We start from the raw sequence: 13,257 nt of genomic DNA, 5'->3' as shown, positions 1-13,257 counted from the left end.
AGACGGTTCATTCAAAGCCGCGTTTACAGCCACTCCCCGCGGGCGCTGAGCTCAATCCGGCCTCCGGGGGAACCTGGTCGCGTCGCCCAGCGGGGGACTGAGGTCTAGGCGCGGGTCAGCGTCCCCGAGGGCATGTGGCTGGGAAATGGCCCCGAGAGGATTCGAGCCTCGTGGTCTCTCCATTTACACAAAGCGGACCCGCGAGGCCGGCACGGACATCGCCTGAACGTGAGAGCAAGGACCGGGGGTCGGTGGCTTTGGTTCGAATTCCAATCCGCGTCTTACGGTGTGAGTTTGGTCTGGGCCCCAAGTGCATCCCATAAACTGTTGGATTAATGAGCTGAAGGCCTGACGTGTGAGGGGAGTCGTCCCGCGGGAGGGAGAAGGGGAAACTCGGACTCCGTCTTTCTCCCCGCACCGCGGGCCTCTGACGCCCCCTGCTGGCGGGGCGGGGGCGCTGGCGAGGGGCCTTTTAGATGCTGAGGTTGCTCTTGGGTGAGTTGGGCGAGACACCTCAGCAGGGCCACTGCTCTTCCGTCCTCTTCACTCCCCACCCCTCCTCCCCCCGCACCCCTCCTTTAAGGTGGTGAAAAGTGAGCGGTGGGAAAATCGAATCAGCTGTGAAACTGGCCTTCCTTTATGGAGCTCCCAGGGCCAGCCAAGCCCTTGACAGTTCCAACAGGAATGGGGGTAAAGAATAAAGACCTAACCACAGGCTGTGCGCTCAACGCAGGAGCTGCCGGGACCGCACTGGCCATTAGAGAAACGGCACCGGGGACCTGGTGTCCACAAAGCAACACTCGGCTTCCCCCAACTGGGACACAGGTCCCGCCACCACCAAATCGCAGCCAACGCGCTGCCGAGACCTCATTGCGCAAAATGCAGCCGACAGCCCAGCCCAGCTGTGGGTAGTGGGTAATGATGTCACGTAGCAACGCCCAGCTTCCTCTCCCTAGCGACTAGCCTCCTTGGAGTTTCTTCAGCCCAGGAACACGACTTGCTCTATAGCCAGGTGCAGACATTTCACACTATAACCAAATGTCTGTGAAGCGTTTCCCGTGCCTCATCTCATTTGATCCTCACGGAAGTCCTGGAGTGGGCAGATAGGAGACTCAGCAGAATCCTATTTTCCTTTCATTATCCGGAAAATGGAGATTTAGAAAGCTTAGAAACGTGACCCGACTAAAAAGAGGTAAGAAATGATGGACCTTGAAAATGACTTCCGGTTTTCTCCCTGCGCAGAATACAGTCAAACACGGCTGCAGTTAAACATTGTACCCTTTGTTCTTCCTGAGTGATCTACAATAATAATCTGCTTCGTGTTGATATTTACTGCTGTGTTGCTGACAATTACCTGAAAGAGAAGTTGGGGTGCCTCACTGGGCCTCTGGTCTTTCATAATAGAAGTCAGAATAGAGGCTGCTTCTGGGAAGGATTTTGACTGGGAAGGGGGCGTGGGAACCTTCTGGGGCCCTAGAACTGCTCCCTTAATTTTGGCAGTGGTTTCACAAGTCTATGCATTTGTAAAAACACATTGAGTTGTACATTTATATGCATTGCATGTATGCTATACCTCAATAAGACATTTTTAAGAAGACATTCAAGCAGGAAAAAAAGAGTACTAATCAGTATGATCCTCCTCTTAAAAAGAAAATAAAAGAAAAATATAACAACATAGGGCAGCAGTTCTCATCTCAAACTTTTTTCATCGTCTCGGGACCCCTTTACACTCACATTATTGAGGATCCCAAAGAGCTTTTGTTTTTGTGGGCAATATCGATACTTATCATGGATATTAAAATAGAAATATTTAAAACTCAATCACATTAGCCATCAAAGTGATAACGTCAGCATGTCATGTAACCTCTAGAAAACTTTACTGTCCATTGTGAGAGAGTAAAAAAGACAAATAACATCTTACTGTTATTATGAAAGTAATTTTGAGCTCAGAGCCTTGGAAAACCCTGGGGTCCCTAAATCTCATTTTGAGGACCACTGGCAGGGGGGGCGGGGGGGCGGGTAGGGGAGACACACCACATGATAAATTATTCTCTCTCGGTGATGGATTATAATTTATTTTTATTTGCTTCTTCATGCTTTTCAATTTAAAAAATGGAAAATATGCCCTGGACGGTTTGGCTCAGTGGATAGAGTGTCAGCCTGGGGGACTGAAGGGTCCCAGGTTTGATTCCGGTCAGGGATGCAGACTCAATCCCCAGTGTTGGGTGTGCAGGAGGCAGCCAATCCATGATTCTCTCTCATCATTGACGTATCTCTCTCTCCCTCTCCCTTCCTCTCTGAAGACAATAAAAAATTTTTTTAAAGGAAAATATAACGACCACTGATTGGTTTTGCAAACAAAAAACGAGACTCATCTCCGTGAGACTGTTGAAAAGCCCAAACATAGTTGGCGGTAAGGAAAAAGCAAGCCGAGCCCTAACCTGCAAGTCAGGGCCGGATTTCCTGTGTCAGTCCTGGCCTGTAGGTTGAGCTACACCGTCCAGCTTTCAAGAGGGAATATGTAAGTGCATGCGCGACTGTGTTGTAATGGAATAGAAAGTAAGCGTCCTGAGGGCCCACGGGCAGCAGCTGCATGCTCTGCAGGACTGCACACCCCGGCGCGGACCATCACTACCCATCACAGCCACCAACCGCCCAAACGCCGAGCCCAGCGCCCAAATCAGGGAGAAACTCTGCAAACGCAAACGGAGGCGGGGCTTGAAGGAGACTGACACTGGGCTCGGCCTCTCAGCATTACAGCTCCGCCTTTCTAGCCTACATCCCTCTCTGAGTGGTTGAAGACTGCGGAGGTGAATTCCCATTGGCCGCCAGCAGAACCAGCTTTGCGCGTCAGGACGCCGGAGCGGAAGTCGCCATGGTGCGGTTCAAACACAGGTAAGCAGCGCGTGGCTCGCCCCTCGTGCCCTCCCTGCCCGGTGCCCGCAGCCCTGGCCTCTGCTCACCTCCCTCTCGCCCGCCCCAGGTACCTGCTCTGCGAAGTGGTGTCTGACGACCCCCGCTGCCGCCTGAGCCTGGATGACCGAGTGCTGGGCGGCCTTGTGCGGGACACGGTCGCCCGCCTGCACGGCACTTTCGGCGCGGCCGCCTGCTCCATCGGCTTCGCGGGTACGAAGGTGCTGGGGAACCCAGAGGGCTTGGGGGCCGGAGGAGGGAGAAGGGGCACAAGCGGCCCACGGAGCTGCCAAGCCTGGCGCACCATCCACGAAGTGTTTTTTGTTTATTTTCAATATATTTGTTATTCATTCAGAGGGAGAGGGAGAAACATCAGTGATGAGAACCGGCTGCGTCCTGCACGCCCCCTACTGGGGACTGACGTGACCTCTCCGTTCATAGGTCCAGGCTCAACCCCGGAGCTGGGCCACGAAGTGCTCCTTTTCAGGCCTCTGGGACTCGGAGCTCCAGGTGTGGACAGTCCAAAGTTAGGCGGAGAGCTAAGACAGAAGGCAATGGAACTTTGAGCAAGAATCCCCTGTAGCTATTTGACATGTGCAAACACCAGGTGGGACCACAGTGCACGGGAGCGAAGAATTTTCAGTAATCACCAGAGGCTCACCCCAATGACAGCAACCAGCACCCCACCTTGGTCTGGCACCCCCACTCACCTCCTCCAGCATCCCACCACGGCCGACACCCACCATGTTCCGCGTGCACCCCCTGGTGGTCAGCGCACATCCCATGCCTAGTGACTGGTTACTTGGTTGTTCTGCCGTTCCATCTATTCGCATATTAGTTTTATATATGTATAGGTAGAAGACAGACACAATGGTACATCAGGTGAAACTCAGCTGGCTACAGAGCCTAGCTGCAGAGCCTTTCTTCAGCCAAGGGTTTGAATCTCCACCTCCCCACCCCCAACTTATTAGCCAGTCAGTGAATTAGAGGAACATTCAGAATTCTAAATTCATCAGTTCTGAGTGGTGTGCAAGGCACTGGCTATCGTCTTCCCTCTCCCCTTCCATAAATGACCATCTTTTTCCTTCAGGAATCTGTTCTTACTCATTGATGTGTCCCAAGTGCCACTGCTCTGAACAGTTGTTGGCACTTAGTAGGCTTAGTTACCCTAAGACCTTTGACCTGCTGCTAAGAATCCAGTTTCCCAAAAATTTTTTCCCTGCTGTAGTGCGATACCTCAATGCCTATACTGGAATAGTGCTACTTCGATGCCGAAAGGAATTCTATCAGCTTGTGTGGTCAGCTCTTCCCTTCATCACACACTTGGAGAACAAAGGACACCGCTACCCGTGTTTTCTCAACACCTTGCACGTGGGAGGTAGGCTGCATGGGGTGTGGCTGATTTTCGGTGGGTGTCAGGCTCAGAGTTGTCATGTCTGGTGGGTGGATCTTCCTATCCTGCCAAGAGCAAGATGCTTTCCCCTAGCTCTGCAAGTCTCTGAGGCAGACACCTGTCACCACAAAGCTCTCTCATGTGCCAGGTACAATTAGAACATGTCAGAAGTTCCTGATTCAGTACAACAGGAGACAGCTGTTGATCTTGTTGCAGAACTGCACTGATGAAGGTAAGCAACACTAACCCGGTGCGTACTGATTAGACTGGCCCCCGGCTGTCAAGAACATCTTTCACCCATGTGCCTGCCTTTCTCCAGGAGAGCGGGAAGCTATCCAGAAGTCCGTCACAAGAAGCTGTTTGCTGGAGGAGGAACCGGGTGAGGAGGAGCTTTCAGATGGTGAGGAGGCTGCTGAAGCAATGGAGTGAACCTCTGCGGGCTGCACTGTGCCCAAGCCTTGGGGCCCACTTATTGGAACAGGGCATTCTGGGAGGCAGCTGGATCTACATTTCTAGGATCTGCTTTCCATCCTAGAATGGATGTCACTCAGAGTCCCAGACACATCTGGTAGATTTGTGACTTCTGCCTCAACCTGCCCTTTCATCTCAGGCTGGAACGCCCTCATCCCCCCAGAGTTCCTGACCCTGGATTTCTGAGCGGCTTTCGGTTAAGAATGACAGGCTAAGCCCAGCTCACACTCATAGTAGCTGATACTTTAACCTATTTATAATGAGTATGTCCAGCTGACCTGACTTGAACTTTAAAAAAAAAAAAAGCTGCCCTGTCCAGGCAGCTCAGTTGGTTAGAGCATCGTCCCGACACGCCAAGGTGGCAGGCTCGAGCTCCAGTCAAGGAACATACAAAAATCAACCAATGAATGCATAGATAAGGGGAACAAAAATCGATGTTTCTCTATTTTTCCCCTCTCTAAAAACTCAATGAATTAAAAAAATAAAACAGAAAGCTCACATTGCTTGTGCAGGTAATTTATTGCAACTGTTTGCCTTCACATTCTGTTAGACCTAGAGGTTACTTTATTAAGCAGCAAAAGAATTCACATCACTCAAATTTAGCTCAAACCAAGGCATAAGACTACTCTAGACAACAGAGGCAGTGGGCAGCCCTGCCGCTTTCAAACCTGTCCTGCTCTACCTCTAGGTGTGCTGGACGCCTGCTCCTACAACTCGGGCTACGGTCACTTTAAACAACTTTGATTTAAAGGTTGGAAGGTGCTAAGGCTACCTTAGTGAGTTATGTCTTTCCTTGCCAAGCAGAAGCCATGTGGAAGAGGCAAAACCCTCCATCATACGTGCAAGTGCAGCCTAGGTCTAGCCCCAGAGCCTGGCCATGTCAGACAAAAAACTGCAATTCGAGCTGAGTATCCTAAATCCATTTTATTCCATCCCTCTGTTTCTTTAGAGGACTGGACAGACAGAAAAGATTCAACTACTTTTAAAAGACTCACTGAAAGGTGCTGAAAGCAGGATGCCCTGGCACATGACGTCAGAGCACAATAGTGCTATTTAACACTCTGTTCTGGGCTGCTTTTCCAAGGGATGTTGAAGGGACTTGTTTATTTAAGGTTGAGAAAAACTAATTACACATGGTCAAAAAGACTAACCTCTAACAAACTAAAAACCTTGGCAGGAAGAGATCTCTTATGAGTGTCAATACTTTATTTTGGTGTAAAGACGGGAAGCTGGAAAATACACTGTATTTAAAATCTTGGTTCCCCCTCATATTGTGGAAACCCCCTCCCCCCAGAACTAATCTGTTCAAACTCAGATACTTAAAAATTACAGCAGCAAAACAAAAGCACGGAAAAAAGAAAACCAGCTGGAGAAGTAGCCTGGGCCGGTAGTGTCACTTGGTGTGGACGACTGAGGTGCTGAACAGGAGCTTCTGTTTCTGTTTTTTTCTTTTCTTTCCTCCTTTCTCTTCTAAATGGAAACAGAAAGAGAACTTAGCTTAGAATGCCACCCCTGTCCCCTGGCCAGTTTTCATTACTGAGAGTGACAATGGCAGCTAAGTACAGGTTCTGGAATCAGAATGCCTGTATTCACATACCAGTCCTTGCATACTCTTTGTTTTTGGACAAGTCTCTTTATCTCCCTAGAAGTGTTTCAACTGTAACAGAGTTACACCTATTTAATATGGCTAATGGGAGAGTAAAATTAGCACAATGCCAGGCACACACAGGAAGCACACCATAAATGTCAGTCTCTAATCAGGAATGTCAGAGGGGGTGGGCTTCGAGCATCTATGAGCCACCCTTTACCAACTCAGGATTCCAAAATCTACTCTCCACTGCTGTGTCTTAGAAGCGGAAATAATAGTTCCTCATAACGTCATATCCAGGCCTCAAGAAATGAATCTGAGGTGGCAAAAGGTGCTATGTGAAACCAAATGGAAAGTTAGCTGCCACGAGAAGGTGAGCCTAAGGGCTCAGGGAAATGCCGGCTGATGAGTGCCACCTGCCACAGGACCCGGGCGGGAAGGACACCCTGTGCTGAGCACTCCCCGGCCTTTACCAGAGAGGGCATCTGAAGTAGCGGGCGTGTCCAGTTTCATGAAGGCTGCTTCGATAGCTTGGCTGAAGGAATTCTGGAAACTGGGCACAGGAACACGGTCCGAGTTATCACTCTCCCCATCACTGTCCACCGTGGCAGGAGGGACTAAGCTGTTTTCATCTAAAAAACAACCAGTGTTACAATTCTAGGAACAACTCTAGAGACTTCTATCTTCTGAAAAGGAAAAAACCGCCTTTCACCAGGAGGGCCATCCTCACCTTTCTTTGGAATAGTTTTGGGCCACACATCTGCTTTTGCTTTTCCAACTCTCAGCATCTGCCAAAGTGGGAAAGGGGAGAAAAAAGAAATCTAATGATTTGCTGAATAATGAGAACACTGATTCTCCCTCAACTACTTTTAGCCTCTCCCCTTGGTACGTCTACGATAATATCTGAGACTAAATCTATGAACTTCCCTCTTAAGAAAGCCTTCTGTGATTATCAGAATCAGTGCAACATTAGCCTATGAGCCCCCCCCGCCCCCCAAACAGAGTGGTTCCAGAAAGAACAAGCAGTGGAGTTTGTGTTAAATATCCTTGGCTGCTTCCCAAGCACAGGACTTACCTGGGCAAACGAAGGGAAGGGAGAGTCTTCCTCCAGGCTCCCGACGCAGAGTGAAGGACTGCCCTGGCTTGCAGTGGGTGACACAGGGGTCAGCAGAAAGTCTGAAAGGGAACCAGACACCTGATTATACAAGTCAAGTTCCAAAGAGCTAGTGTCTTAACAAGAGTGAAGAGATGAACCCTGAATCAGGTATGGATAATTACCAATCTCAACTCAAAAAGCAAACTTTGACCCAATTTCAACTCTGCCATATTCTCAAAAAGCCAAGAACAAGGCCTATTATCCATACCAGTGATCAGTAGAGAAATGTTTTGCGTTTACAGTAACACTAGAAGGTCTGGCAGAACCTATTCCCACAGTAAAAGACCTTTCCACAGCAGCTGACTCTCAAGGACTAGGTTTGGTCTGTCATGACTTGGTTTTATGTAGATGAAAACACTCCAAGGAAAAGTTATAAAATGGAATCAGGTCAGCTTTTATGTTCCAGTCAGCAGATGTCTAAGACTTGGGAATATTCAGTTAGAATCCAGACACACACATCAACAAATCCCGAATGAAGATGCCAGCTTTTTCCTGATACTCCCTCGGGAACAGTCTTGCCCATCCTTTGACCTTAGGTTGAACGTTTCCCACAGATCAGGTCTACCCGCTACGCTGATCACTCTCCCACTAGCAGGCCCTTCCCCCGCCAGCCAGAGCTGTTCTATTTCTAGGACCATCCAACTGCTCTTGCTCAAAGACCTTCAGAAAAACTAGTGTGAAAACACAATCTTTATATCACATATAACGTGGTTGATATTCTGCTGTATTCCTTTGTATAGCAGCTCTCTTCTTAAATGTGCTCTTCAGAGCATCATGGTCGTGTAGCCCTCAAGATCAGCCCAGGTTCTAATCCCAGTCCCAGCCACTAACTAAGGCCCCGCCTTAACCTTAGGCTCCTAACCAAAGGGTAACCAAGAGTTTTAAATATTATGATCTTGGCCGAAACCGGTTTGGCTCAGTGGATAGAGCGTCGGCCTGCGGACTGAAAGGTCGCAGGTTCGATTCCGGTCAAGGGCATGTACCTGGGTTGTGGGCACATCCCCAGTGGGAGATGTGCAGGAGGCAGCTGATCGATGTTTCTCTCTCATCGATGTTTCTAACTCTCTATCCCTCTCCCTTCCTCTCTGTAAAAAAATCAATAAAATGTATTTAAACAAACAAACAAACAAATAAATAAATAAATAAATATTATGATCTTGGACATTTTGTTTAAAATACCTGATAGAGAAATAAAATTTAAATATCACAGTATCTGCCAGGTGGATAAAGATCAGAAATGATAGCTCTCTGAAATGATAGCAACTCTTTCTTACGTGTTTCATTTCATAACACAGTAATACATTCTACAGGAGGGAAAAAATATTTTTTAAAGGCTAAAGGCCACTTTGAACAATCTCTCAATCCTGGTCTCACTCCCTAGAGTGGAACACGATTACCTGTTTGGAATATAATCACCCCACTATTTTTCTATACACTTAGACATACAAACCCATAACATGTTTTGCGTGTTTTTCTTTAAACCCACAAATGGTATCATGTTCTGTTTGTTCTAAAAGTTCCATTTATCCCACAGGTCTACCCATTAGTTCATGAAGAGAGCTATTTCTTCCTTAGGTGTAAAGTACAATGTTTCAAAGTATAAATACTATAATTTAGCCATTATCAGTACACTTTGTAAACTATTTCACCCCCCACACACAAGGCTAAGATGCTAAATGTGTCTAAATGTCTGACCAGTTGCTATGGTGCGCACTGACCACCAGGGGGCAGACACAGGAGCTGCCATGACCCACACTGGCCATTTACAGAGAAGCAGTACCATGGACCTGGTGCCAACAATACAACACTCAGCTTCCCCAAAGTAGGACATAGGTCCTGCCACCACCCCAGAGTGACTGCCCACCAAATCGCAGCCAACATTGCCGAGACCCCATGGCACAAAATGCGGCCTACAGCCCAGCCCAGCCCAGCCCAGCCCGGAAATGGTAGCTGTGGGCGCCGGGTAATGACATCACATAGCAACACCTGGCTTCCTCTCCCTAGCAACTAGCCTCCTTGGAGTTTCTTCAGCCCAGGAACATGATTTGTTTTATAGCCAGGTGCAAACATTTTACACTGTAACCCAATGTCTGTGAAGCATTTTCCCATGCCTCATGATCTACAATAATAATCTGCTTCATGCTGATACTGCTGTGTTGCTGACAATTACCTGCAAGAAGTTGGGGTGCTTCACTGGGCTGGAAAAAGTTTAGCTATATCAGAAAGCAGGTCTAATTAAGCAAGTTTATTCTACATCTATAAAAGGCTAAGTTCACTCGCACATGTGCCATACATGTAAAGCTCTCGCTGGCACCAATGGTACACGTGTGTTTCGACCTGTCACTGTCGATGGTGAATTTGGTTGATACTTCTATTATAGAGAAAGGGCGAATAGCAATATTAAAATATCTCTTCTAATTAATTTCCTTTCAATGTGCACGAATTCATGCACCAGGCCACTAGTTTATTATAAACAATGCTACAAGGAAACACTTGTACCTTCATTCTTTACATCCCAACTTTATTTACCTGCTTGGGAACCTGGACTTCTGCTAAGAGGAGACATGGAGAAAGCCCCATGGCCCTCAGTGCTGGTGGGACCCGAAGCAGAATCAGAGGAGCAAGTATAGGAATTGAAGGCAGGAAACTGCTGTAGATTCTCCAGGGGAATGTGGACTTCTGGGTCTGCAAAGGAAAAGATGAGAATGGTAGACCCATTTACAGATTTACTCAAAAAATTTTTTAAATATATTTTTTATTTCAGAGAGGAAGGGAGGAGGAGAGACAGAAACATCAATGATGAGAATTGTTGATTGGCTGCCTCCTGCATGCCCCTACTGGGGATCGAGCCCACAACCTGGCTTGTGCCCTGACCGAAATAGAACCATGACCTCCTGATTCATAGGTCAACGCTCAACTACTGAGCCACAGTAGCTGGGCATATTTCCTCAAATCTTTTTCAACAGTTGAGGACTCCCCCAGGGGAGCAGGATCTAAGCATGTTGAACTCATAGCCCACTGGCCACAAGTCTGACGTGCTTGCTAGATGTTTCAAAACCTTCATTTATAACACTCCTTAGAGAGTCAAAGGTGAGGTCAATGATCCATCCAGAGAACACATGGGACTATTATCCCCAGCATTCAGCAGATCGTGAATTCTCTCCCCCACCAGGTTTTCTCACCCACTATACCACTTACTCCTTACTATATGCTATGCACTTTGACTCAAATTAACTCATTTAATTCTCAAATAAGCCTATGAAGGAGGTACTCTCACACTTCACACTTAAGAATTGAAGAGAACAAGTGGCAGAGCTGGAATAAGAACCCAAGTAGTCTGGCTCCAAGGCTTGGGCACTGAGCCTCCGGACACGATGCACAGCTGTATTAGTCAATGATGAGAGTTACTGAACTTACACTTGCCCTGTTTCTTGTTCTCTTCCATCTCAATCCTACGCTCTCGACGGCGCTCCTCCCGAGCCTTCTTCTGGCGTTGACGCTTCCTCTTCTCAATGTCATCTGTGGGTTGGTCAGACTATAAGGATGCAGACCCAAGACAACCTGGCCATTCCCTCCTCCTAGTTGACTAGTACCTAAGGCCCAGCTAGATTGGATGAATAGATGGAGTGTATCAGGAGCTTCTGAGACTCATGACACCGCTCCTGAAGTCCTCCCACACTGGGTGTCTAGTCACAGGAATCCCTGAACTCCACTATGACGAGAAGCAAAGTTGGGGCACTCTTACCTGAGAATATCTCTAGGGTTTCCTTAGAGACCACAGGGGGCTGCAGAGCCAGTTCACAGATGCTGAACTCACAGGTGAGGGGCAAGTGAGAGAGATATCTATGACGCTGTCGAACATCCTACAATGGAAAAGGGACCAACACTCAACTAAGACCAGGCCTTACTCTGTAGACAGAAAACCAACCCACCCTAGACAACCAACAGTCTACACACACTCACAGTCAGCACTGGGGCTCAGAGCAGTCCCCACAGAAAGTTTCAATTAAGCTACAGTAAGGTAGACTAAGCAACCAAAAACGGTATTTTTGGTTTGTGCTGCAAATGAAACGGAGCCTGGCAATAAATTATCTAAAGGTGATTGGCTGTTTCTATTTTCTGGGGTCCATGCCTCAAGGGAGAGAATAAGGAAAATAAAAAGAGTAACTTGTCAAAAATCTGGGAGCCACTGACAGAATTAATGATAAGTATGTAGATACATAAAGCAGATTGCCCCATGGCATGAAGGTCAGCCTAAAACAGTAAAAATGAAGCCCATCAACTTAAATTTAATTTTGTTTCCTTTTTCTGCAAGTTTTACGGAAAGTTTATAGTACCCCAAGAGTCTAGGCTTATAAAAAAATTTCAGATCAATACAGAAATAACTCTCAATGGGCAAATTTCACATATGTAAATTATCAGGCAATTAACTCATAGATGTATAACCCAAAAATGCATTTCGAATTTGCATAAACTAGCTTTTCAAAAGTCCTAAAGGACTTTTCATTTTCTTGGACATTTCTCCTAAGCAATAAGGAGAAACAAAAAAACAAACTCATCTTGAATGAAAGTAGGAGACAGCTATATTCCCAAACCACAGTAAGTAACCTGTGAAGCAGAGCACTAGTTGACTTAACAGAACCTAGCATCTAAATTTTTTTTGAATAAACTTTTATTGATTTCAGAGATGAAGGGAGAGGAAAAGACACAAACATCAATAAGAGAGAATCATCGACCGGCTGCCTCCTGCATGCCCCCTACTGGGGATCGAGCCCGCAACCCAGGCATGTATGTGCCCTTGACTGGAATCGACCCAGGGACCCTTCAGTCCGCAGGCCGATGCTCTATCCACTGAGCCAAACCAGCCAGAGCTAGCATTTAACTTTAAAAGGTAGCACCATTGACCAGGCCACATAGCTCAGTTGGTTAGAGCATCAATATGGGTTCGATCCCTGGTCAGGGCACATATAAGAATCAACCACTGAACACATAATTAAATGAAACAACAAATAGATATGTGTGTGTGTCTCTCTCTCCCTTCCTCTCTTAAAAAAAAAAAAAAAAAGGTAGCACCATTTAACTTTTTAAAGTTCCATGGGTACCATCACCAACGAAAACAGACTTAAAAAATACAAAAAAAACCCTGGTGGATGTGGCTCAGTGGGTTACTGGTTTGGTTCTTGTAAGGGCACATGCCTGGGTTACAGGCTTGATCCCCGGTAGGGGGAGTGGAGGAGGCAGCCAATCCATGTTTCACTATCATATTGATGTTTCTCTGTCCCTTCCTCTCTTAAAAAAAAAAAAAAGAAATCCTGGGGACTCTTTCCTTCTCCTCACGTGGGAGTCTGTACTTGTTCTTCAATAAATCTCCATCTCTGCTATACAAAAGAAAATAAATCTAAAAAAAGAAAAGAAAACTAAAAGGCCTTCAAGATTTGTGAACTTGGGTTGAGTAGGCCCAGCTCAAAGACATGAGGTTACTGATGCTCCCCGACCCTCCACCTCTAAGAAGACCTTACCTCAGACATGGAGTACCCAGCGATCTCCACCACCACTGCTGAAATCTTCTCGGGGCTCTGCTCCAGGCTGCCATACTCCCGCACGAGGCAGCGCACATTCACAGGGTGCAGGAACATGTACTGCCCATCCTCCGCTGAAGACAAGTGGCTCTATCACACAATGGTCTTGGCCGGTCCTCAAGATGGGTCCCTCCTCATAGCTAGGTCTGTCTCTCCC

General features: G+C 47.2%; 2 protein-coding genes across 2 annotated transcripts in view; one reads left to right on the top strand and one right to left on the bottom strand.

Moving 5' to 3' along the window:
• Positions 1-5,069, top strand: part of POP5 (POP5 homolog, ribonuclease P/MRP subunit) — a 5,992-nt gene extending 923 nt beyond the window's left edge. The window contains exons 2-6 of the mRNA XM_006770305.2: positions 2,304-2,895; positions 2,984-3,126; positions 4,142-4,291; positions 4,455-4,538; positions 4,626-5,069. Coding sequence (XP_006770368.1) covers positions 2,876-2,895; positions 2,984-3,126; positions 4,142-4,291; positions 4,455-4,538; positions 4,626-4,735 — 507 coding nt within the window. The 5' untranslated portion in view covers positions 2,304-2,875 and the 3' untranslated portion in view covers positions 4,736-5,069. The remainder of the gene's footprint in view (positions 1-2,303; positions 2,896-2,983; positions 3,127-4,141; positions 4,292-4,454; positions 4,539-4,625) is intronic.
• A 208-nt stretch (positions 5,070-5,277) lies between these two features.
• The window catches only part of RNF10 (ring finger protein 10), a 35,049-nt gene continuing 27,069 nt past the window's right edge, over positions 5,278-13,257 (bottom strand). Inside the window, exons 11-18 of the mRNA XM_006770304.2 lie at positions 13,041-13,174; positions 11,267-11,384; positions 10,939-11,040; positions 10,051-10,206; positions 7,441-7,541; positions 7,096-7,153; positions 6,839-6,997; positions 5,278-6,247 (exon numbers count right to left, since the gene is read on the bottom strand). Of these exons, the coding sequence (XP_006770367.1) occupies positions 6,171-6,247; positions 6,839-6,997; positions 7,096-7,153; positions 7,441-7,541; positions 10,051-10,206; positions 10,939-11,040; positions 11,267-11,384; positions 13,041-13,174 (905 nt within the window). The 3' untranslated portion in view covers positions 5,278-6,170. The remainder of the gene's footprint in view (positions 6,248-6,838; positions 6,998-7,095; positions 7,154-7,440; positions 7,542-10,050; positions 10,207-10,938; positions 11,041-11,266; positions 11,385-13,040; positions 13,175-13,257) is intronic.

Source organism: Myotis davidii, unplaced genomic scaffold, assembly GCF_000327345.1.
Source record: "Myotis davidii unplaced genomic scaffold, ASM32734v1 scaffold803, whole genome shotgun sequence".
Classification (NCBI taxonomy): domain Eukaryota; kingdom Metazoa; phylum Chordata; class Mammalia; order Chiroptera; family Vespertilionidae; genus Myotis; species Myotis davidii.
This window is presented reverse-complemented; position numbering and strand designations above follow the sequence as displayed.